This window comes from Mustela nivalis (assembly GCF_964662115.1).
Source record: "Mustela nivalis genome assembly, chromosome: 3".
NCBI lineage: Eukaryota > Metazoa > Chordata > Mammalia > Carnivora > Mustelidae > Mustela > Mustela nivalis.
Genome location: NC_139022.1, coordinates 138,229,902 through 138,254,433, shown reverse-complemented (window position 1 = coordinate 138,254,433; position 24,532 = coordinate 138,229,902). Strand labels below are relative to the sequence as shown.

General features: G+C 47.5%; 1 protein-coding gene across 1 annotated transcript in view; it reads right to left on the bottom strand.

Annotated features, from left to right (window-relative positions):
• Positions 1–24,532, bottom strand: part of FAT2 (FAT atypical cadherin 2) — a 79,887-nt gene that overhangs the window by 43,147 nt on the left and 12,208 nt on the right. The window contains exons 2-8 of the mRNA XM_082726184.1: positions 12,961–16,240; positions 11,054–11,368; positions 6,383–6,441; positions 4,682–4,993; positions 3,502–3,712; positions 1,847–1,986; positions 962–1,243 (exon numbers count right to left, since the gene is read on the bottom strand). Coding sequence (XP_082582310.1) covers positions 962–1,243; positions 1,847–1,986; positions 3,502–3,712; positions 4,682–4,993; positions 6,383–6,441; positions 11,054–11,368; positions 12,961–16,219 — 4,578 coding nt within the window. The 5' untranslated portion in view covers positions 16,220–16,240. The remainder of the gene's footprint in view (positions 1–961; positions 1,244–1,846; positions 1,987–3,501; positions 3,713–4,681; positions 4,994–6,382; positions 6,442–11,053; positions 11,369–12,960; positions 16,241–24,532) is intronic.

Sequence of the window (24,532 nt, the reverse complement as noted above, 5' to 3'; positions counted from 1 at the left end):
TCTCTGTGTTCTTTTAAACTTTGCTCTCATTTATGCTCTTTTTTAAAAAATAAATTTGTAAATTAGTGATTATTGGGCTTAGCCATTTTCATGGATACTCCCACTTTAGGAGAAAGGCAGAAATAAGCACAGAAACAGTAATGTCCAAATTAGGTCTCAGAAACTATTAGTTCCTCGAGATGTTAACATGTTATGCAGGGGGGAGAAAATTCTAAGGGTGACTAAATTTAGGGGGCACTGAATTAAATGAAGTTAAAGTTTTCTTTGCTGTAGGATTTTTCAGAGCTTTTATTGTATATTTATGTGCTATTTATAAACTAGCACATAAAACCCTGCATCTTGAGCCAGGGAGGCTGGCTTTGATTCTGGTTCCATCATAAAGAACTGTATGATGGTGAGCAAGTTTTTGTACCTCTGTGGGCCTCAGGTGTAAGATGAGAGAAGTGCGCCGGGTCAGGGCTGAGACCCAGTGAGACACATGAGGCACACAGGGCGTAGGTTGAGGGAGGCTCCCTCTCAGGGTCACAAAATCGTAGGCACAGAACCCTGAAAGTGAGTCTTTCTTCCATGTTGTGCCCTGCACACCTCACTTCCTCACCCCAGTGCTTGCTGTGGGGGCTGGGGGACAGTCTCTGGTCTTTCCCACCTCCGACATGATGTCAGCCCCCATGTGGTCATGCAGTCATGGAGCAGGGAGAGAACTATTGGGGAGTATTTGGAGAGAGCCCAGAGAAAGCTGGGGTTGCATGTGCCTCCTTGGCAGCTCTCCCCTCTTCTTTACTCTCGGACATCCCTTATGGTAGGCGCCTCTGGCTGGCTATGAAATATCACATCTCATGTCACAGATCATCCCAGGCATCCGTACACATCAGGGGAAAGGGAACCTTCAGCATGCCTCTGTGTGTGCACCCCCACACATCCACATGCAAGTGCATCTTCCCGGATTTCTCAGGTTACTCACCATAACTGTCAGCGTGTGATGGGAGGGGCCCGAGCCCAAGTCCAACTTCCCCACCGTTACCAGGACACCACTGCTTGGGTCCAGCTGGAAGAGACTGGCACTTCCCGGGTCTTGGCTGCCATGTATGGTGTAGATGAGGCCCTTGCCCTTGTCTGGATCTGTGGCCTGGACTCGGAGGAGCTCCACCCCAGGAAGTGTGTCCTGGGGAACTCTGACTTCATAATGAGCCTCCAGAAACTGAGGCCGATGGTGGTTAACATTGGCGATCATGAAGATGTAGACCTTGGGAGGAGAATGAGAGAGAAGGTAGACCGTAAGCTCTAGGACCTTGTCTTTCTGTCTGGTTCTTCACCATATCATCTGTGCCTACTGTAGTGCCTGGCACACAGCTGTCACTCTATAAATATTTGTTGAATGAATGATAGGGTTTCAAAATCACAAAGCTTTGAAATAACATGCAGTCTAGTGGTTTTCAGAAAACAAAATTCTGGTTCAAAGGGCTTTTTTCTTCAAGTGAAATTTTTTATGAAATTCCAACACCTGAAAATAAGTAAAATTCAGGCTGAAGCCATAGTAGAAATCCAGGAACCCACTGACCATCATTTCTCATACCCATGGTAGCCCCTATAGAACTCTATCTTAAATTGAAAACTGCTCATTTAGACAAAGCCCTTCATTACACAGAGATCCACAGTGGAAACAAGAATTGTCCCAAGAGCACAAAGTAGAAAGTGTATCAGGTAAGACTGGAGGGCAAAAACTTGATTCCAAATTCAGTGCCCTCTGAGATACACCACATCCACTGCAAGCCCTTCGTAGCTTCATCCCAACCAAGGAGGCCTCCCATCCGCTCTCAGCTCAGGGATCCCTGGGGAGGCTTCTCACCTGAGTGGCAATGGTGTGGGACCCATCGGTCACCTCCACAGTCAAGTTATAGTTCGACCTCCTCCTTGTGTCCAGAGGCTTGGCAATGACAATGCTGCCTGTGGTCTTCTCAATATCAAAGTCCATGTCCTTGTCACCACCTGGAGTGGGAGCAGGGGGGAAAGCATGCACCCTCAGTGATGGCGGCAGTGGTAGTGCCCAGGGACTTGGCCAGCAGATTGACAGGAGGTGGTAGTAGGTCCTGTCAAGTTATTGTCCAATTTTTTAAGATCTAAGTGATGATACAGAAAAATGTAAGTGGATAAGGACAAACTAGTGCCAGAGGACATCCAGTGTTTTCCATAGAAAGTGTTCTGCTGCCGGGACTGAAGCGGGCAGGAGTACTGGAGCTCTACCTCATGGCTTATAGGACAGTCGGCAGAGTCTAAATGAAAGAATGAAAGAATGAAACTAACTCTGTTCAACAAGAGGGAATTGATTTCATAAACTATATGAATCTAAAATATAGAATTAACTTACAACTATTTAAATGTCTACTAAATAGAAATCTGTTTAGTGGCATGGAAATATATTCACCTTATATTTTAAAAGGTTATAAAAGAATACTTTAATATAATCCTAAATGCGTGTATGTGTGTGTGTGTGTATAAAGAAAAATGACTAAACAGAAAGACATCAACATTTTGGCTGTGGATTATCTTCTGACTGGTGGGAGTTTGAGTGATTTTAATTCTCTTCTCACACTCATTGGTGTTTCCTTAATGATTTACGGAGTACATGTGTTAATTTTGTACAAAGGGGGAAAAAAGCCAAACAAGAATAGTGAATCAGAATTGAAATTAGATCCAGGAGGTCAAAAGGCTTGGGACTGGTGTACATTTAATCTCTGAACCAGGCCGGGAATCTCTGTAAGAGGACTCCACAGTTCATGTGGTCCTGAAACCCTCAGCACCCTGGCTGGGTTTCAGAGAATCTATAAACCCTTATATTTGTGTGTAAACGTGTGTGTGTGTGCGTGCATATGCACATCTTTCTGGGAAGAGGGCCTGAGCATTCATAAGATGCCCAAACAATTCATCAGAGTCCCAAAGGGGTCTGTGATTCTCCTCTCCCCAGATATTTTAATAAGTCTTCAAAGGAATTGCAGAGAAGACCATGAGAGCTTGGACCCAAGTGTCTCCTATAAAGAAAATGGACACTTCCCCATGACTGTGAGGATGGAACCTGGGATTAGAATACTGAGCATGGCCCCAGGGTACAGCAGTCCTCAGGCTCCTGGTGAATGATGTCAGCTCTACATGGATCTCACATTGAGGCAGGAGAGAAAACACAAGACTTGTGCTTTCTCCCAAGTCTCCCAGGCCCTTGGAGTAACTGAGGCTCTGACCAACTGCGGCCGGTGGGGGAGGGGGTCCCAGGGAGGCCATGGAGGCTCTCACTGAGATCATAGCTGGTGTGGAAGGCAAGTTTGGCAGAAGTGCTATTTCTGCTCACCCGCTGGCCCGGAGAATAAGGGAAGAGATAGTCACTACTCATAGCCAGAGAAAGGGCTGCCAGGGAGCATGACCTGAATGAGTGTGCTCAGAAGGACTGGGCTGTGCGCACCAGGGCTGGGCTATAAGGATGGGAGAGGCTGGCCCTCCTCAGGCTCTCACCGGAGATGTTGAACCAGAAGAGACCCGGTCGGCCCTCCACACTGATGACGCCCACCATGTGGTTCACGGGGTCAGTCTCCATGACTGTGAAGCTGTAGTGGGGCTCGTCAAAGGCCAATGGTATGGAGGAGGACCGGGGCTGGGGGATCCACTCGATGTGTAGCCGGACACTGGCTGAGAGTGGTGGCTGCCCACTGTCTGTTGCTTTGATCTGAAAAGAAGCCAAACCTGAAATTGAGGCTTTGTCTGCAGGGTTGGGGCCAAGAAATAAGAAGACCTGGGTGGTCAGCCAAGAGACAGAGCACCCTGTGACTGGTGGAGCTGGGCTTTTAGCCACTCGTCCATTCATTCATTCATTCATTCAACCACGCAGTTGAAGGCTCACTGTGAACAGGCACCATGTTAGTTCCTACAGGCACAGTGGGGAACTAAACAAATAACCTGGGCCCAAGAACTTCATGCATAGTGAAAAAATATCAGAGCCACCATTAACTGAAGCCTTATTGCATGCTAATTCTCAAGCTGGCCTTGGCATATGGGGCCCTTCCTAAAAATCATATACATAAACTAAATAGAATTTATGGAGCTCTCACTAGTATCTGGCCCTGCTCTAAGAGCAATATGTGCTCTATCTAATTTCATTCTCATGACATTCCTGAGAGAGGTACCATTGTATCTCCCTTTAGCAGGAGGAAATGCATTCAGCTGTCTGAGATCAGCTGCCTGGCCAGCAATGAGGCTGACAGCCTGAATGTCCCTGTCCTAGCCACTTGTTATGTTGGCTTCCTACAAGGAAAATGTTCTTATCCCCATTTTGCAGATGATAAAACAAAGTTCAAAGAGGCTCAAGGACTTGTCCAAAGTCACACAGGTGTAAAAGGGCAGAGCTAGGCTTGGAACCCAGGCTTACAACCAAAGTCTAGGCTACCCTCACCAAAATCCTTACCTCTAAGAATAGAGCAGATTTCCCAGGCAAGAACCTTACTGCCTTCAAAGAGAAAGGCCCAGAATTCTGATGCTTTGGCTGATGTCAGGGCTCCCATTTCTCTCAGAGAAAGCCAGGGAAGGAAGTACCTACCTTCACCATGCCTGATGGCTGTTTCCCTTCTCCTGTATCCTCAAAAAAAATCCCTTAGCAGATATGACAGTCCCCCCTCTGCGGCCTCCATCCCCTCCTCACCGTGAGGATGTTGTATTCTCCAGCTGTGAAGGTGCTGCTGGATGACACCATGCCTGTGGCTGGGTCGATACTGAAGCTCCCTTCATCACTCTCCTCGATGCTGTAGGTGACCCTGCCATTGAGACCCTCATCGGGGTCTGAAGCCACCAGCCTGTACACGGGCCCAGGGGTGGCTGGGCTCAGCCTCTCTGGAAGGCGGACATTGAAGAGCTTGTGCGAGAACACAGGGGGGTTGTCATTGACATCTAAGATGCGTACCACCACCCTGGAGGTGGACTTTAAGGAGGGCTCCCCGTTGTCCAGCACAGTCACCTAGGGACAGAATAGGGTATGAATCGCCAAATGCAAAGCATGAGTATGCATCTCCACCCACTGCAACCCTACCACCACCCCCCTCCCTTCGATGGCCTGAGAATAGTAGCCGGTCTGTTCGTTGGTATATGCTTATGATTTTTATTATCGTAACTTCACCTACTTGGAACCCAGCTCTCCAGTAATCTCACCCGCAGGAAAGCCAGAAAGAATTGGAAAAAAACAAAGCCACAGAGGCTCTAGAGAGAAGCTAGTGCTCTTTACTCAGGAGGCCCATGGGCCATTTTTTGGAGACCATTTACTTTTTATTTGCTTGTAATTCTCATGAGCTTTGTTCTCCGGTTTCCTTAAGCTACTGGAGGTTAGAAAAAAAAAACAAATGAGAAGATGTTTATGAAGGAGTGGGTGGTACCTTTTGAGTCAGACATGTGGACCGATGGATGAAATGAAATCCAGAGGGAGAGAAAAGGCACTAAGACAACTTCAGAATCAGGGGCTATTACATGTAGGGGCAAATCGTCCCACTCATCAATAGCCTCAAGGGCATCCTACAAGATAGGACATTTCCACTCTAAGTGGTTCTGAATTTTTTAAATATTTTGGTGTCTAAAGAGAAATACCTCTACTGAACTAGGGAGAATGCCTCCGTCCCAGAAGGCCATTTAGTAGCTGCTTACTAATATTACCTATTTCTGACAAAGGGAATGTGCAGACCTGGGAGCACAGAAGGCCAATTTATTTCAATTCTGCAGAAGAATGTGCGTCCCTCCCACCCGATGTCTTTATGACTGAAAGAGATGCCTGTTAATCAGTTACGGATGGCTCCAAAAGGGGTATAACTAGATTCCTTCTGATTTACTCCCCTCTTCTCTGATTTACTGACTCCTCCTGTTGGATTGGGCCCCAGGGATGTTTACGTGATTTTAGAAACATCCTAGAACCCACAGCTCTAGAGAACAAAGGTCTGGGTTTTCATCGGGGCTCAGCTACTGCCCTAGTACTTTGACCTGGAGTGACTCTCTTTCTCTCTCTCTGGCTATAGGGATGGGCTGGAAACCAGACTCAACAAGTACATAGCACGTGTGGACCACTCCCTCTTCCAGCACTCACTGCAGGCTTTACTAATCAATCAGTGCTTCCTGCCCAGTCCAGACATGGTTTCAGATTCCTTCCCTTCCCTGTGCTGGAGAGCCAGGGAAGCCCCTGAGAGTCGTGGCCGCCAACCAGGGCAAGACTCAGCCTAAGAAACTCCTCCACCCCTGAGCCCAGGGCCCTCGTCAGCCACAGTGCCTGGAGACACGCGTGTGGCCTCAGGGCCTGGCTCAGCTTCCGCTTGGACTCCTTCAGGAGGTTTTTGAATTCAGTGAATGAGTTCATACCATTACTCACCTCCAGGATATGTTCATCCCTGTTCTCTCTGTCCAGCTGCCGGGCGGTGGATAGGAGACCTGGGGGAGAGGTGGAAGGATGGAGGCCTGAGCAACCGCTCCCCAGGCCACTTTCTTGGGAGTGAGTTTGCAGATACATCAAATCCTAGGGCAGAATTTTTCTGGTCTTTGGAGAAAAGGACATTACAGAGGAATGGGACTCTGGAGAAGAAAGGGAGGTGAAGAAGTGGGAGAGCACAGCAGAGATCATGGGATCAGTGGAGGTTCCCACCTATGTCCTGCTTTCACCGTTAGTAGGAATGCTGTGTGCAAGGTACTGTGGTGGGAGGGGGAAGCAGCTTGTATCTCTGGGCTCCTCTCAGCTTGCCTGTAAATTAAGGAAGGTGGATTTGGTTATCTGTAAGTCTAGTTTTAATTTTCTGAGTCACTACGGCTATAAATTGAGGGCACCTGAAGCCACAAAGGAGAGAAGATTCTCTGCAGTCATCAGGGAAGTCAAGATGGCGGTTATGCAAGAGGGGCATCCAAGCCCACAGACAGAGTGGTCAGGGCTGGATAGGGAAGGTCTCTTAAGAGAAAGCAGAGCAGATAGAGGTCAGGGGGTCATCTGAAATTTTCAGTAAGTTTTTTTCTCTTGTTTAGGCATTTAAATGATGGAGTACTGAAGTGTGGGGAGGTGGGCTCAGGGAGGAGAGGGGAGGGGGGTTGGTGTTGGGGTGGAGCCTCCAGTGCCGGAAATGGGATGGACCTCTGTTAGGGAAGTGTTCTTGCCTTTTGCAGTAGAACCGAGTCACCAGTAGAACCAAACTCCCTCTCTCCTCAGAGCAGTCTCCTCAGGACTCTTTATTCCCTGCTGCGGGCAGACATGGGGGCAGGGGAGCAGAGAAGGTTTCTGGAAAGCCCCACAGCCAGAGGCTCTTCCAGTCAGGGAAGGAAGACACATTCCGCTGGGACAGTGTGACTTTTGTCCCAGATGACCCAATCCAGCTTATCCCCACGATGAGGGGCCTGACAAGGAAAGACCCAGGATCTAGGGGGCCCCCAGAAATAGTGCAGGAACGAGAGGGCCTCAGCTGGTAAACCTTCCCTCTGGCTCCGTGCTGGCTTTCCTCCCTGTACCTTCTCTCTCTCCATTCCCTCTGTCCCTTTCCTTTCTGTCTCTCTCTCTCTCTCTGTTTCTCCCTCATCATCCTCCTCCTCTTTCCCTTACCCCTCTCTGCCGCTCTCCCTTCCCCTGTTTACCTCTCTGAATCTCACACAGTTTTTCTCTGTCTCTCTTATTTTTCTTCTTTCTCTCCTTTCTCTCACCACCACATCCCCTGACCTTCTAAGAGCCAGTGTCCCTGTAATTGCTGCCTGTGGCTTCTGGGTCATTGCCTCTGTTGTCAGCCTCATCCCCCTCTCTGAGGTCAGTGTCTGGATTCCCAGGAAGCACCATGTGGAATGAGGACATGGCAGAGCCACCCACAGGGCTGTGTGAGGGCCAGCTGAGTGCCCTTCCTGGCATGAGGTAGGCTTCATCATTTCTCCTCTCCAAACAGATGTTTCCCATCACCCATCTCAGGCCCATCTTTGATTTTTCCTCATCCAATGATTTTCCAACCACTGTCAATTCCTCTTCTGATGGATTCCAGATTCTTCTACACCATTCACCTGGCCCACCACCATCTAGGTCTTACCCCAACCACTGCTTAGCTCCCTTTCCCTCAGGATCCTAACAGCCAACACTCTTGGAGCTCCTGTGTGTTGTTCTTCCAAGCTCTTTCTCTCTCTCTCTCTCTCTCTCTCTCAATTAACTCGTCTAATCTTCACAACCAGTCGGGAGGGGGTCATTATCCTCTGCACTTGACTGGTGGGAAAACTCAGGCAAAGAGCAGCTGAGTAACTGTCCCAAGATCTTACAGTGAGTAAGTGGGGGAATGGGATTTGCCTTTAGACAAGTGACCTATTTACTGGCTCATCCTCCCTACTGGCAATTGCTTTGATGGCTCTCCCTGCCCAGGGGTCCTCGCAGACTGCTGCCTGTCAGTCCTCCCCCACCTTCCACTCAGCATGCCCACCCCCGCTTCATGCAGCCATTGCTACTGCACCACACTGAGCATCTCCCTCTCTCCTCTGAGCAGTCACGGCACCATGTCTACACATATTTTACAACAGGGCTCCTTTGCACTGGCTCCTTCAGTTTTTTATACCCAGATCTTCATGCTCATGATGGGTGGAATGCCTGAAACTGTGTTTCCTTATCTTCACATTTCAACATAGCACATAGTTTAAATGCTTCATAAGGACAGGCACCTTTAAACATTTGCAGAACAAATGTGTGAAACTCTCACTTCCCTAGAGATTGTAGATGCCGGCAGAGATTCATTCATTTCTGTCTTATTTGTTGAGGTCCTACTGTGTGCCAGGCACTGACGATATTATAGAGGGCAAAAACAGTCAAGGTTCCTTTTCTAGAAAGCCTTTGATGTTTAGTGGAGGACGGGGATAATTAATGGAATAATCACACAAATGAACATAATGTTGTATGTGATAAGTATTTAAAGAAAGGGGGTGGATGATGCTAGGAGATGTAGTGGCAGGAAAAACTCCTCTCAAGAAAGAACAGCTGGGCTAGGATCTGAGAGAAGAACAGAAGTTAGCCAGACAAAAGGAGAGGAGAACAAACTTCTGGAAGAAAGTACAACATGAGCAAAGACCATGTGGACTGAAATAGGTCACATGGTTGAAACCAAAGTGTGGCAGGGTGAGAAAGGCAGGATAAAGCCCAAAAGGTCAGCATGGGCCATGTCAGACCCAAGTGTGTGAGACATGTTAGGATCGGACTTTATCTTAAAAATGTAGGGAAACCATCCAAGGTATCCAAGCAAGGAAGTGGGACAATATAATGGTGGTAAGAAGGGTGGACTGGGGGCTCCATTGTCGACTTAATTATTTTATTTTTAAATGCTCCTGCTGGTTGAAATTTCTTCTCTTCAACTGCAGGAAGACTAAGAACATCTCTGTTCTCTAGGGCATTTTGCCAGAGCCTGTGTCAAGGAACTGTTGACAGTAAACAGAGTAGGGATTTGGAAGATGTTGACAAGCCAGTGCCTTAGGTGAGAGATCTCTTCTTTCTTCTGAAAGGAGAGGGACAGGATGGGCCCAGGTAGAGAGCCAACTTGGGCCTATTTTCCAGGGTGAAATGGTCCTTCTAAAAGGACTAATCCATTCCCGGAGGTCAAAAGTTAATGTCCCTGTGCAAAGACACTCGTCCTCCAGCACTGTCTGTCCCAGGACTTCCAGGCTCATGCTCCCCTTTGTTTCCTTTTGTCTGAAAGATGGGAGACTAGTTTTCTCCCTTTCCACCTCCTCCAATCTTACCAAGGTTCTGTCCTTCCAAGAGTCAATTATTGGAGGGACACCTGGGTGACTCAGTCTGTTGAACATCTGACACTTAATTTTGGCTCAGATCAGGATCTCAGGGTCATGGGATGGAGCCCTAAGTTGAGCTCTGTGCTCAGCAGGGAGTTTGCTTGAGATTCTCTCTCTCTCTTTCCCTCTCTCCCCTCCTTGGCCCCTCCTGTGCTCACTCGCTCTCTCTCTCTCTCTCTCAAATAAATAAATAAATCTTTAAAAATAAAAAAGTGAATTGTTGCAGCCAGAGAATAGGATCTTGGGTTCATAGGAGAAAGCATCAGCCTCCTCTGTTATAGGATTTTTGTTCATCCTCTAGGAGAAAGATGTGGCCTTAAAGATACATCCAGAGTAGTGAGAACTAGCTCCCAAATTCCAACACCAACAGGAGCCAGGCAGATAGCATAGATTCAGGGAGCAGGCTGGGAATAGTACAATAGGGAGTGAGGCAACTGTGGGGACAGGAGGACATGCACCTGATCTGCACTGGAAGCTGCTGTTGGCTCCAGCCAGTTGCAGCCCTGTGCAAATATGGGGTCAGTGTGCCCAGATGGCCTGGCTGGGTTTTTTTTGTTTTTTTGTTTTTTTTTTTATGAACAACCAGAAATATGGCATGTTTTATGGAATTTTCTAATTTTTAAGTGTTGGCAACAACTTGAAAAGTCATTGCTTAAAACTTGCACAGGCCAAATAAAACACCTCTGTGAGCTCTGACTGGCTCACTGCTACAAGTTTATGACCTGTGGATTCCTCTAAACCATCCACTGTCCTTGTCCCAGTGGCCTTGAGCCAAGGATAGGTGTTTGTGAGACAGTTGACTCTGCTGAAGTGGCCCTTCATTGCCACCACTTTGTGGGCAGGCTTGAGATCAGTTTAGAACGAGGGTTAAGAGATTTAGTCTGTGGCTGTGACTCAGGGAAGGGGTGGGTTTGGGAACACTCACAGGTCTGAAATATCCCAGCTTGACCACCAGGCAAGCTGCTTAGCTTCCCTAAGCCCCAAGGAAAGAAATCCAACATATTCGTATTTTCCCAGAGACACAGACTTAGTAGAGCAGTAATTCTCAAACTTAGTACACGTAAGAATCCCCTAGATATTTTGTTAAATAAAGTACAGATTTCTGGGCCCCGCCCTGTGTTCTGAGTCAGTAGGTGTAATGTGGGGCCTCAGAATTTGAGTTCCTAAAGAGTTCAATGGTGATAATGCTGGTCTAGGACCAACTTTGAAAAGCACTGTGGTAGAGATCATGATTCACCCAGATTTCTGAGGTCCTTACCTGTGAGAGGGTGAATTGCGAAGAATCCCATGTTGTTCCCACTGGTGATGTTAAAGGTCAGCTTTCCTTTGGAGCTGGAGTCCGGGTCCTGGGCATCCAGCTGAAGCACAGAAGTATGCAAGGGTGCATCCTCCCGGACAGAGGGGTAGAACACGGGCCTGGACATCTGGGGTGGGTTGTCGTTGACATCCGTAACCTCAATGTAGACTTCAGTTACAGAAGAGAGAGGCATGGAACCCCTATCCACTGCCAGCACTGTCAGCCAATAGCAGGACACAAATTCTCGGTCCAGGGGTGCCAGAGTCTGAATCATACCTAGGGACAGTTGATCACCAAACCCAAAATATTTTAGATCTCACAGTAGTTTTAGAAATCACCTTACTTAATAGTCCCCCAACAGTACTATGGAAATAGAAATTCCACAAGAAAAGGGGACTGCTGCCAAGGTCACGTAGGAGCTGCTGAGTCAAACAGGGGACTTCATATCCTTTTGCAGAGGCTCTCGGAGCCTTTCTTTGCTAAAATAGGCCCATGGCAATTGTCCTTAAACCAGTTCCTTCAAGTCTCAGGTATTATAGGTGTCAATTTAAGAGTTAAAGATTTGATGAATAAACGGCTGTCCCCCGTTCCAGCATCTTAATGATTTCAGAATCTTCATTAGTTCACTCATTTCACAAATTGCTTCCTTACAGGCCAGCACTGTTCTAGAGGTCCATGGTCCAATAGTAAGCAAAAGAGGCTTACACCCTATGTTCTCATGGGTCACACTCAGCTGGAAGGACTTGTGAGAGGACAGGGCCCAGGTCCACAGCCATAGCAGGTCCGAACTGAAGGTGGGGAGTTGAGGCCCAGAGAAAGAATATGATTTGATCAAGATCATGTAGCAAGTGGACAGAAGAGCTGGCTCTGTCATTGAATCTCAGTCTAATGCTCTTTCTACCACCTCACCCTACCCTTCACCCTGGAAATAAACTGCCCATCAGATTGTAAGCTCCGAGGCCATTGGCCTCGCCAATGACCCACCTTCATTCACCTGGGATCTCCCCTAAAGTGCCTATGTCCAGAACCTCAAAAGCAGAGGGTGCTTGCCAGTATTTGTTGAATTGTACTTATTTTCTATGAAGCTTAAAAGGAATAACTAAGTTGGTGCCACCTTTTTGGAGGGCAATTTGGAATTATCTATTAACACTGAAGATATGCATTATCCACTGACCCAGCAACTGCATTTTTAAGAGATTTTCCTGTAGAGATTCATGCATATGAGCAAAAGTATACGATCAAAGATATGACATCTATATGATATAATAAAATGCAGCTATTAAAAAAGAAAGGGAAATATATGCATTGAGATAGGAGATATTCTGGTGTAATGTTATGGAGGAAAAAAGTATTGCAGACTTAGTGTCTTTTGTATTCTTTTCTCTTACAATAAAATAAGCAGTGATGATAAATTTATAAGATTATAGACCAAATTATTAATAAAGATTAAATCTGGGGAGGTGAGACACAAAAAAATACATTCATTTTAAAATTATATATAAAAATTTATAACCATGATACATTACCTCTATAGGCATATACATACAATATGTTATATATAATAGTTATATATAATATGTACTGTGTAATATATGTATGTATATAAATGTATACACAGATGCCAATGAGATGGGTGATTTGACTTCAATGGATACACACACACACACACACACACACACATACACACATACACACAAACATCTCCAGTATGATAAAGACAAATTTAAAATAAAAGGGACAAAAAGGAGAGTCCCTATTTATTGCCTTTCTTTCTAGCCTGCAGCCTGCCTTCTTTCAGGACAGCCCCTGATCTCTTTAGGCCATTGTCTCCCAGCACCTGGCATTCCCATCCACCCCACTTTCAGTACCTGTGTCTTGGTTGATGCTAAAGGCTGCAAGACTGGTGCCAGCCCTCAGGAAGTACTGGAGCTCCCCATCCAAGCCACTGTCATCATCGTGGGCAGTCACTACCATCACCTGGGTACCCGAGGGGCTATTTTCCTGCACTTGGCCCTGGTGCACAAAGGAGGCAAAGCGAGGAGGGTGGAGATTCTCATTCACATCCAGAACTATCACTTCCACGTGGCAGAGGGTCCTGCGGGCCAGGGGCCTCCCACTGTCACTGGCCCACAAACTCAGATTGTATCCAGCCCGCCTCTCAAAATCCAGCTCTCTCTCCAGACTGAGTGCGCCGGTCATCGGGTCCACATGGAAGGTCCCATGGGCATCATCCAACAGGACGTAACGCACTTCTCCCGCAGGGCCCACGTCAGGATCAGAGGCATCCAGAAATGTTAGAATAGTTCCTGGAGGCATATCCTCCGGGACTTTCAGACTGCTGAGTTCTGTGATGCATTGAGGAGAGTTGTCATTGGCATCTTCCAATGTGATTATCAGGTCAGTGACAGAGAAGAGCTGGTGGCCCTTCCTGGGCTGATCCCTGGCCTCCACCTTGAGTATATATTGTGGCTCTGATTCCCGGTCTAGGTGTCCTGTGACAGCCAGTTCCCCAGTGAGGGGATGAAGGGCGAACTTCTCTGTGGGGCTTAGCAGGGTGTAGCGAACCCTCCCATTGTCATCCGAGTCAGCATCTTTTGCTTTCAACTCTGCAATTGTGGTTCCAACTTCTGTATCCTCTGAGATGGTTATCTGGTACCCACCAGGAGGAAATCTGGGTGCATTGTCATTCCAGTCTTTCACATTCACCGTCAGCAGCTTCCAGGACGACTTCTGGGGAGTGCCCAGGTCATACACTGTTACATTGAGGATGTAGAAACTGGTGGCTTCATAGTCCAGAGGGGCAGCTACGGTGAGCATGCCTGTCTCCAGCTCCATGTCAAAGCAGCCCTCATCATTGCCATCTGCAATCACATAGACCAGTTTGCCATTATAGCTAGTATCAGGGTCAATGGCTGCCAGGCGGGCCAGGGAGGTATTGACAGGAACCCGCTCAAGGATGTCAATGGACTGTGGGAAATGGTCCTCAAACTGGGGGGTATGGTGATTGATCTGATATGCACTTAAGGAAATGAAGTCCTCATCCTTGGAGTCCTGATTCTGAAACCCAACAGAATGGAGGATGGTCTTTGTGAAATGTGTCAGTACTCCTGTTTTATCACATGTTATAGGGACTTCGAAACGAGGGTCTTTTACTACAGTAACATTCAAAGTTGTGGGCGAGGCATAGTGTTTCCCGTCTGAGGCTGTAATTTTCAGGAAATAGTTGCTGGGTTGACCTGTAGTATGATTCATAAAAGAGCGTTTGAGCGATATCACTCCAGAGAAATGATTTAGATCAAAATACTGTAGTTCATTGCCTGACACAAACTCATATTTTAGGTTCTGAAGCTCATCCACATCTATAGCTGACACAGTCATTACAGATTTTCCTACTGGCCAGTCTTCACGGATAGACCCAGTGCAGTTGACTTGCTCAAACATAGGCTTGTTGTCGTTCAAGTTCTTGAGCCTAAGAGATATAGACACTTCCTTTTCTTGGCGAAATGGGGATCCCCAGTCTGATGCCCGTACCCGGAAGGTATAAATTCTTTTCATGAGCTCATAGTCCATGGGTTTGGAGGTGGAGATGATCCCCAGGTAAGGGTCAATAGAAAAGGGCACAGCTTTTGGACGAGTGATGGAATAGGTGACATATCCATTCTCTCCATGATCCTTGTCTGTGGCACTAACCGTCAAAATGCTGGTGCCTGGTGGGATGTTCTCATCAAAGGTACCATCATAGGAGGACCTGTTGAAGATGGGGGCATGGTTGTTACAGTCCACAATATCGATGACCACAGTGGTGGAGGCCAGGCCTGGTGAGGTTCTGATGTGCAGCTGGTAGTGGGCTCGGTCATGGAAGTCCAAGAGCTTTGTGGTGGTAATGAGTCCAGTGCGAGCATTAAGTCTAAACCCCACATTCTCTGAGGATGGCTTTAGAACATACTGCAGGTTGGGAAAAGCTCGGGTTACCTTCACCATCACCACGCGGCTCCCAGGAGGGGAGACCTCACTAAGCTGCACTCTGTAAACAGCCTTCTCGAATTTAAGGGAAGCCAGTTTGGAAGGTGGTAGGTGAAAGCCCCTGATCTGGGAATAAAAAGAAGGTCTGCTCCCACTCCTGGCCTGTAGGCTGAGGTTGAATCCATGAAGGTGCTCCAGCCAGTTGATGTCTTTGACCGACACCAAACTGAACTCATTACTGCGGGTGTAAGACTTGATGGCTTTGAAGTACTTTCCAGGGTCACCACCAACAATTTCCAAGGAGTCCACTTCAGCACCTGAGCTGTTTGCGTCTACCATCACAGTGGCATAGGTGGTATCTTCTCTGCTGTCTGGCGGAGCCACCACCACCGAGATGATGGCTGGGGGTTTCCTGAGGGCAGGCTCCACGTGGATGACGAGTGCAGCCAGATTACCAAAGCCATTGCCCTCTGAGATTTTCCTCATGCGGTCCACAGCCAGCACCTGGAGCTCATACCTCCCTCGCCAGGTGACATTGAGCTTCCCAGCCAAGGTGACCACACCACTGGTGGGATGGATGGCAAACATCTCTGACCTCGTGTTAAAGGCATAATAGAACTGGGCATTCTGGCCCAGATCAGCATCTGTGGCAGTCACCTTACAGATGGGGCTCTTGAGGGACATGTCCTCAGAGATGGTGACTCGGTATGAGGGTGGGGAGAAGAGGGGCTTCAGGTCATTCTGGTCCAGGATGTGGACCACCACACGGGTCAAAGCTTCTAACTCCAAGGTCTTCTCTGTGGCCTGGATGATGAGGGTGTAGCTGTCTCGCACCTCCCTGTTCAGGAGGGCTGTGTTGCTGCTCTTTGTCCTTATTCTCAGAAAGCAGAAGTTGCCCACCACATATTCCTCTGTTTTAAACACATTGGCCACATCCCCAGAGATAATCCGGTATCTCACTGCCCATTGGGGCTCAGCCAAGTAAATGCCCATTTTCACAGAGCTTTCCACGTAGGTCTTGGGGGCAGAGTTTTCGTAGATGGTTGCATTATAGAGAGTGTGTGTGAAGCGCCAGGTGGAGGAGGAGACAAGCCCTTCTCGGGGCTTCTCACAGGTTGTACAATGGAGCAAGAAAATGACAAAGCCCAAGAAGGCAATAATCATGATGGAAAAACTCCCGAAGCCCTAGGTTTAAAAAAAAAAAAAAAAAAAAGGAAGGGTGTAAGTTAGGAAAGAAATGGCTCCTACTGGTGTGGTTCTTAGCTGGGGTGATTTTGCCCCTCAGGGCACACCTGACCATGTCTGAAGATGTTTTCCACTCTCCCAGCTTGTGGGGGAGGGGGAGCTACTGACATCTCGTGGATAGAGTTTGGGGTGCTGCTAAACACCTTACATTGCATAGGACGGCCCCCCAACAACAAAAATATGTCAATAGTGCTGAGGTTGAGAAACCCCATATTTGAAGACTATCAGATGAGTTTAAGTGCTTTCTCAGGGGTACCTGGCAGATACAACCCTGACCACTTGACTCCTTTTTCCAAAAAACCTTCAAGGGATCCCCAGTGATGGTGGAACAGTTTCCTCCAGGGACCTAAGCTTGGCAATCTGGCTCTAGATACTTCCTACAAGACCCTCCCATCAAGGCTGAGGTCTGGGCACACTGAGGTGCGTCAGCACCTGCAGGGGCTACAGAAAAGCAAAATGACCAAGATCGTGGACCTGGCATCAGGCTGCTTGGCCATCAGCCAGCCCTGGCTCCACCACTTCCTAGCTGGGTGATTTTCTGGGCAGGTTATTTAACCTCTGTGAGCCTTGATTTCCTCTTCTTTAGTATGGGGATAAGGATATTATCTACCTCATTGGATTGTTGTGAAAATTGAATGAAATAAAGGGAGATGACTCTGCAGGGTGCCTGGGACATAGAAGTTTTAACTTAATATTGGCTATTATTAGTAATAGGAAATTCAGTTTCATAAAGGGAAGGGACCCATCCTGGGCCTGAACAGCTAGACAGAGGCAAAGCAAGAATTAGACTTGGGGCTCCTTGCATCACAAGTCAGGGCTGCTTCCCCTATCCCAGGTCTATCTACCCCTGTCCCACCACTAGTCCCTTTGGATAGGGCCTGATTCTGACTCATCCTGTAACTTCAAATCTCCTAGAATGTCGGAGCTACCGTGGAACTTTGAGACATGGAGTGCTCACCTGACTCGTGCATAGATGGGGAAATAGAGCCCCAGAGTGGGGACTGAGTCTTGCCCCATTTCACATAGTGGGTGTCCAGGAAAGAACTAGTCCCTGGGGGTTGTTGAAGTAGCCATGAATGAGTACTTCTCCCCCTAAGACCTGCTGTGGCTCCCATTCTCTCCCGTGCCATTTCCCACATGGCTCATCCATGAACTCCAGCCTGGGTTAAAGTCCAGCCTGGGTTAAAAGTCCAACCTCAGGGTTAAAGAAAGGGAGAAGATAGAAGGGGAGTAAGGGAGGGCAAAATTTGGTTGCCAAACTCGACCTTCCAGAAGCAAAGTAGGAGGCTGCATACACCAGGCTTGCGCCTGGCTTGCCCGTGAGTCTTGACTCCAAGGAGCTTCGTGGCTGTCAGCCAGATGTGCAGAGCATTCCTGGATGAAACGGGCAAGACTTGTTTTTCCAGTTGCCTCACTCTTCAAAGGCAAGGAAGAGTTAAACTCCTGGGGGCAAGAGGGGAAAGGAGAGGCTTGCATCCTTGTCTTTCCAGAGTCCTGAGGGAGCTGAATGCAGCTTCTTTAAGACCTCGCAGGGAGCATCCCAACCTGGGAAGCAGGAGTGGGAAAGTCTGCCTAACTTGCAGCCTGCAAGTCTGTGACAGAAAAGAATTTGACTCTGCCCACTCCTTCCAGCCTCCCTACCACTATCTGTCTCTTGAAATCCTATTGGTGGCACCCCAGGCCTAGCACCTCAGAGAAGAGAGGGCAGGAATGGAGGCAGATTCTGTACCTGGGGTGTCTATTCCTCATCCTTCCTGCCCTCCACTCTTCCCCATCACTTACCACTGCAGCTCACAGTGGAGTTGGCCCCAGGCAAAAGCCATAGTCCCTCCATTCCACTCACCCCCATCCCCAACACAGTCTCCTGCAAGAGGGCATAGACCTCTGAGTCATGTGGACCCCAACGCCCCAGGGTGGCATTGCATTGGAAGTTGAAGCCCCAAGGAAAAATGAGTTCTTACCCCAGTCCCAGGTTTGCTCACTCTGCAGCCCAGAAAGCCTAGGGCGCACACAGCCTCCCTGCTCACCCTGCCCTGCTTTGCAGAAAGCTTCCTGCTCACCAGGTCAGCACCCTTATAGGGCAGGCCCCAACAAGACACACCACTCAGCCGCTGCACAGGCGCCTTGCAGAGATGAGCTTAGGGAAGGCAGCAGGGACAGGGTCTCCCTGGAAGGGGATAAGATGCAAAAAGAATGCACCCATGGATGAGGGTTTGGTAGCAGGGCTGTGTTCAAGCTTTAAGACCCACAGACCAGGTGAGTGGTTTGCTGAGGAAGGTCCTGTGTCTGGACATTTGTTTCCTGGCACCATGCCTGGGCAAGTGAACAGGTTTGCAAGGTGCAGAGGCATGTTGGGTTCCTGGGCTTCCCTCTCAGCCCAAAGCCTAGGACCATTATTTTGAAATGTCTTGTGAGGGGCACCTAGGTGGCTCAGTCAGTTAAGCACCTGCCTTTGAGTAAGGTCATGATCCCAGGGTCCTGGGATAGAGCCCTGTGTCCTGACTCCCTGCTCAGCACAGAGTCTGCTTCTCCTTCTGTATCCCTCCCCCACTTGTGCTTGCTTTCTCTCTCTCTCTCTCTCTCTCTCTCAGATGAATAAATATTTTTTTAAAAAAGAAACATCTTGTGAAAACATAAATCAATTCAAATCACTTCCCTTCTTAAAATTCTCCAGTGGCTTCCCAGAGCATTCAGATTAAAATCTAAACTCCTTAATATGACCTACAAGGCCATGTGGGTCCACATGCATGTGTACTTTTCTAATGATACCTCCTAGCACTCTCCCCATTGTTCATCAAGCTGCCGCCGAATAGGCCTTCCTCCTCCACAAACATGCCAAACTAGGGTCTGCCTCAGGGCCTTTGCACTTGCTGCTTCCCTTTACTTAAGATTCTCACATGGCTGGCTCCTTCTTGTTATGCTTCTTCCTGGGTCAGCTCTCAAATGTCACATCCTAACACCCAGTTTGATGTAGCCTCCTTACTAGAACCCTTCTTTATTATACCACCATATTCTCCATGGCACATAGCATGACCCAGTATGTTCTTGCTAATTTGTTAACATTGGACACTGGGCTCCATGAAGACAAGAGTTTTGTATATCTTCTTTATGCATGAAATCCCAGTGCCTGGTATATAACCTTACTCAATAGATGAAAACAGGAAGGATCTGGACTTAGGAAAAGCAAATGACAGAATGAAAATGGAAAGAACCATTAGTGATTATCCTTTCCTTTCTGAAGCTGGAATATAAAGTGCCCCCCAAAAGAAAAACATGCCCAGGATGCCTGGGTGGCTCAGTTAGTTAAGCATCATGATTCCAGAGTCCTGGGGTCGAGTCCCACATCCAGCTCCTTGATCAGCAGGGAGTCAGCTTCTCCCTCTCCCTCTGCCTGCTGCTCCCCCTGCTTGCGCTTGCTCTCAATCTCTCCCTGACAAATAAATAAATAAAATAAAATCTTTAAAAAAAAAAAAAAAAGAAAGAAATAAAAAGAAAAAAGAAAGAAAGGTACTTGCCCAAAGTCATAGGGTAAGAACCAGAGCCAGGTTCTTTCCTCCAGACCACATTGCCAGAAAGAGAAACTGTGGATCTTAGTGAATCTGACCTTTTGGGGTTAAGTCCCAGCTCCGTTGCTTGCCAACTACATAACCTTGGGGAAGTCAACCTCCTCAAACCTCTGCTTTCTCATCTGTAAGATGGAGCTATTAAGAATACTGCTTTCCTAGGATTTTATAAAGACTAAATAAAGAAAATCATGCTCATTATTGGACTTAGCACAGCTCCTGGCCCATAGAAAACAACTCAGTAAATATTAGTTATTTTTAGTTTGCAAAGCCAAGGCCGAATCAAAGCCTGCTTAAGGTTGGGGTGTGGGTGGGGTCCACCAAACCCTCTGGAGAAAGCCCAGCCTGTGCCTCAGCGGAGCAGGAAGCCTCTGGTCTCTGGTCGAGTCTAAGCTTGCTGGCCCAGCCACAGGCTGTTCTGGTAAGCTGCGAGCAGGCGCTTGTCTGGGGTGGGGCCTCCTGTTCTTGGCTCCCCAGACACAGAGGAAAATCTGCATGTGGGTGAATGTGCACATTTGCAAGAGAGCACACACATACTTAGGTGGCAATTTTTGAATAGTTGCATGGATACATTAATGGGATGTGACTGCTTGACAGAATGAATATGATACGAGCAAATAAGTTGGTAGCCATGGGGCTTGTGGGTACACAGGTGCAAGCAAATGCAAGGGTGCGGGCTCATGAATGGACCCTTTTAGAATATACGTCTGAATCAGATCTGCCTCCTTGGAAATCCTCAGACCCGTCTCCCAGATGGGGAAGACAGCAGAAAGTGGTTCATAGCACCCAGTTTCTGGCTGTATGACCTTGAGCAAGTGGCTTACTGTCTGATTTTCATTTCTCTCCTTAATAATACTATTTTGAGGATGAAATTAATGTACATAAATGCTGAATATAAGATGTGACACAGTTTTCAACAAATGTTACCAAGTACTATTTCTTTTAGCAGCCAGCTCATACTACTGACTGCTGAGTTTGTAGGTAATGAAAACTCTCAGATGTATTATTACACCATCCCAAATCTGTCCTTCGTGAACTGATTTCCTCCAACTCAGGGCTGTAGGGCTTTAATGAGAATATGATGCATTTCACCCTGTGCTTCAACTCACTGCTCCAACTTCTCAGAATCTGGATTCCAAGGTGCCTGGGTGGCTCAGTGGGTTAAGCTTCTGCCTTTGGCTCAGGTCATGATCTTGGGGTCCTGAGATCAAGCCCCGCATTGGGCTCGTTGCTCAGCAGGAAGACTGCTTGCCTACCTCTCTGCCTGCTTGTGATCTCTCTCTGTGTGTGTCAAACAAATAAATGAAATCTTTAAAAAAAAAAAAAAGAATCTGGATTCCAGCATTCAGAAACTTGGTGGTTGTGACATCCGTGTCTTTATCCAAGTCGTTGATAAAAAGTCTAAGCACAAGTGGGAGGAGCAATGCTCTGAGCTCTTTGCTCATTCTTTTGGTTAGTGACCTCCAGTGCCATTCTGGAATGAGTCGTCTCAGAATACAGAGCTCCTTGTCACTGAGGAGCACGGGCAGAGTCTGGGTAGCCACCTGTGAAGGATGGTGTTACTCTAGGGGGATTCTTGCCCTTGGGGGAGGTGAGAAGAGCTCTAAAGTCCTTTCCAACTTATACAGGTATGATTCTTTGGCCTGTGCAGGCCTGTGGTCTCTACTAACCCCTAATAGAGCCCCTAAAGTGAGGAATAGATTTCCTCTGGCTGTGAATCAGGCTTGCACACTCACTGATGCTTGCACAATGGTCCTTGTGACAAGCTACCCTGGCTCTTGGGAGACCTGGGTCAAAAGTCATTTGTTCCCTGGTGGCCTTGGTCAAGTCAGTCACCTAAGCCCTGTGAACTTCTTTCCTCCTCTGTAAATGATGTGCTGTCTGTTGGGTGAAGGGGCTGGAATGGATCTGTGATTTCAAACCCCTCTATTGCTTTCAGGGGCAGAATCTCTTTTTTCCTAATGAAATTGTAAATAGATTAAAGCAGATCTATGCTATTAGGAGCAGGGGTTTTGAGGGCTAGGGTTTGCCCACAGGCTCGCCCCTCACCCCCACTGGGGAGTGCAAGTTTGAATAACTAGATAGATGGCCTCTAGGAGCCCCTCCAGATCTGAGAAGCTGGGGCTCTGCTACTCCAGTGTCCCGTGTCCTGTCATAAAAAAGCCTAAGACACACAGTTGTATACACTAGGATTCTAATGCACTATGATCTATATTTGTAATTGCCCATGTGCAGTAACTTTAGTCCTTAGTTCTAGAAGTCTGTGACTAATTCTGTTCCTTCCATGGGAATCAGACATACTCGGAGGAATTCAAAGTCAAATCAAACTCCCACTAAAGAAGCTTTTACCAGAATTCTTCAAACTGTCAGGCTTTGTTTCTGGCAGTGAATCCCACCCCCCCCCCCCACACACACACACATGTCCTTCCCAGAAATATCCAGACACAGACCAGTGAGGATATTCTCCCTCATGGTCCAACACCATCCCATTTCGTAGCATGTCCCAAATATTCATTAGTAGTTGCCTAATACTCCTAGGAAGCACATCTGCCCTTTTTATTCCCACTTTACAGATAAGGGACCCTGAGATTTGCACAGCACACCCAAGAGCACCCAGAAAGGTAGTGGCTGAACTGAAAACACACAGCCAGACTTCCTGAACCTGGGTGCTCTGGATTTCCTAAGATGTAGGAAGAAACAATGAGATGAGATATTATTTAAAGTTTGGAGAGGCTTTCATGAGAAAAAGAGGCCATGGATTCATTTTTTCTCGATTCGAGAATGTCCACACTCCCCCCCAAATCCAAATGTAAACTTGCTGTGGATTTGGGTGCTCTATCAGTAAGTATTTTCTGATCCCACTCCCCTCCCCTCCATGGTGTCTGCCTCAGGCATCAGTGTTAGGGCTGGCTTCTGCTCCCTCTCAAGAAAGGATCCTAAGTATATTCTACTTCTGACAATAGCTGAAAGATGGGGAGAGACAGGGGGGATGGTGCCTTTGAACCAGAACTAAAATCATCAGTGAAAGAATATTGACATTCTAGGTAACTGCTAGTCATGAAGTCTTTAGCTGCTGAAGCTATTTTTCCTCTTAGTAGTAGGGAGCCACTAAAGATTTTTGAGAAGCAGCAGGACCAGAAGAGAATTACATGCTGAGATCTTATATCAGATCAAAAAGGAGATTTTTCCATTCAAGACTCCCACTCTGGTGTAGACGGTGCTGGAACAGCAGCTCTATGGGATTAAGCCAACTGGAATTCCCTGTGGGAAGAGAGGCTTGATTTACTTCTCAGAAACTTGGATGAACCCCTTGAGTCACTTGCTAGTTTGTAGGCAGCCCCTGCTGGGTCCTCCTGTAACACAACCAGTCAAAGAACTGGACATAAGCAAGAAAGGAGCCAGTGGCTTGAGCCCTTGATGGGTTGTATGACCTTGGAAAGGCCACAAACCTCTTCTGAACCTCACTTTATCTGTCTGTAAACTGAAGATAATAATAGCTACTCCTACCTACTTCCCAGGGCTGCAGGGGAGACAGATAATACGATAAGTGAATGTGCAGGGAGGAAAAGACGCAGAGGAACACCTTATTAGGACCAATAATGGCTTGGTAAATGGCAGCCCGAACCACCAGCGGACTGAGAGGCCCTCAAGAGAGCTGTCAAAGGTCGGGCCTGCCCACGCCTGAAATTAGAAGGCAGAGCTGACTGACGAAGGAAGTCCTTACTTAGGTCATGGGGGAAAGAAACCTGGGATTAGGGGGTCCCTTCGTCATTAGTATTCTGATACTGTTGTTGATGACAAAAAGTATGCGTCCTATCTGCAGGTAATCTTTAAGTTAAAAAAATCTGCATGCGTTATCTCACTTGGCTTTGAGGGAAGGGATGCAGCACTGGGTAAAACTGATAGTCAAGAAAGTGGTCTCTGAAGTCAGATAGACTTGGTTTCTGATCCCAGCTCTCCCATTCACCAGCTGTGTGACCTTGGGTAGTTATGTCACCTCTCTGGTCCCAGGGATATGGTCTATGTACCAATCTCATGGAGTTGCTGAGAAGGCTGAATGAGTCAATGCATGACAAACAGCCAGCACTGGAATATACTCAATGCAAGTTAATTATTGTACCAACACCACCATCATTATTATGACACTTATTATGACCCTCATTTTGTAAATGAGAAACTGAGGCTCGGATAATTTGAAGGCTCTGCCCAGGTTCATCCACCTAATAGGTGATGGATTCGAGTGCCGTCCAAGACCTGGGATCCATATTCCAAGAAGAGAGACTCAGAGAGGGTTGGTGTAGCTGGACCCAATTATTTAGAACAGCACTCTCCAGAAGAACTTCCGGCAATGGTGGGGATGTTCTATATCTGAGACGTCCAGCATGGGAGCCCCTAGCCACCTGTCGCTATCAAGGACTTGAAATGTGGCTGGTACAACGGAGGAACTGAGTTTGTAATTTTACTTAATTTAAATTTAAATAGCCACACATGACTCCTGGCTACTGTATTGGCCACCTCAGCTCTAAAGAACGTGGCACAGGAACCAGGAACCAAGGATGCTTGGGATTCAGAGAAGGATGCAGGGTCCCTTCATCTGGTAGGCACACCCAAGTGGGCACACCCACGGCTCATGGTACTTTTAGGGACCCCTGAAGATGTTTCTGTTAAA